Source organism: Buceros rhinoceros, unplaced genomic scaffold, assembly GCF_000710305.1.
Source record: "Buceros rhinoceros silvestris isolate BGI_N320 unplaced genomic scaffold, ASM71030v1 scaffold27808, whole genome shotgun sequence".
Classification (NCBI taxonomy): Eukaryota; Metazoa; Chordata; class Aves; order Bucerotiformes; family Bucerotidae; genus Buceros; species Buceros rhinoceros.
Genome location: NW_010425610.1, coordinates 10,638 through 11,105, shown reverse-complemented (window position 1 = coordinate 11,105; position 468 = coordinate 10,638). Strand labels below are relative to the sequence as shown.

At 65.6% G+C, this 468-nt stretch overlaps 1 protein-coding gene across 1 annotated transcript in view; it reads left to right on the top strand.

Annotated features, from left to right (window-relative positions):
- Positions 1-367: 367 nt before the first annotated feature.
- ALPI (alkaline phosphatase, intestinal) overlaps positions 368-468 on the top strand; it is a 3,426-nt gene continuing 3,325 nt past the window's right edge. Inside the window, exon 1 of the mRNA XM_010141218.1 lies at positions 368-437. Within this exon, the coding sequence (XP_010139520.1) occupies positions 368-437 (70 nt within the window). The remainder of the gene's footprint in view (positions 438-468) is intronic.

The following is a 468-nucleotide window of genomic DNA, read 5'->3' as shown; positions in this document are numbered from 1 at the left end:
TTGCCCCGGGCCCGATGCTTATTGCTGCCTGTGGCATCCCGGGCCAGGGCATCCCCCGCCTGGCACGGCAGCGCTGGTGCTGGGGCAGGCAGTGAAGCCAGCCGGGCACTGCCCATCCTCTTGCCACCTGCATCTGTCTGCGCCCCAGCTCCATCTGTCCCCAGGAGCAATAAGGTGGTGTGCCAATGAGGTGCCGGCAGCCCAGCCCTGTGGCCTTTGTGCCGACTGCCCTGGAGGACACCGGGCTATTGGAAACATGACGAACCCCTCCACACACCCCGCAAGGGCTGGTCCTAGTTCAAAGTTCCTCCCCAGATCTGCTGCAGCTGCAGACATTGCCAGTCCCACTGGGCTACTCGATCTCGCCATGCAGCTCCTGGCATCCCTCACCCTCTGCCTGGGCGTCTGGGCAGGGCTCAGCACTGCTGTCATCCCAGGTGGGGGCGCGGTTGGGGACTGGTGCCCAGC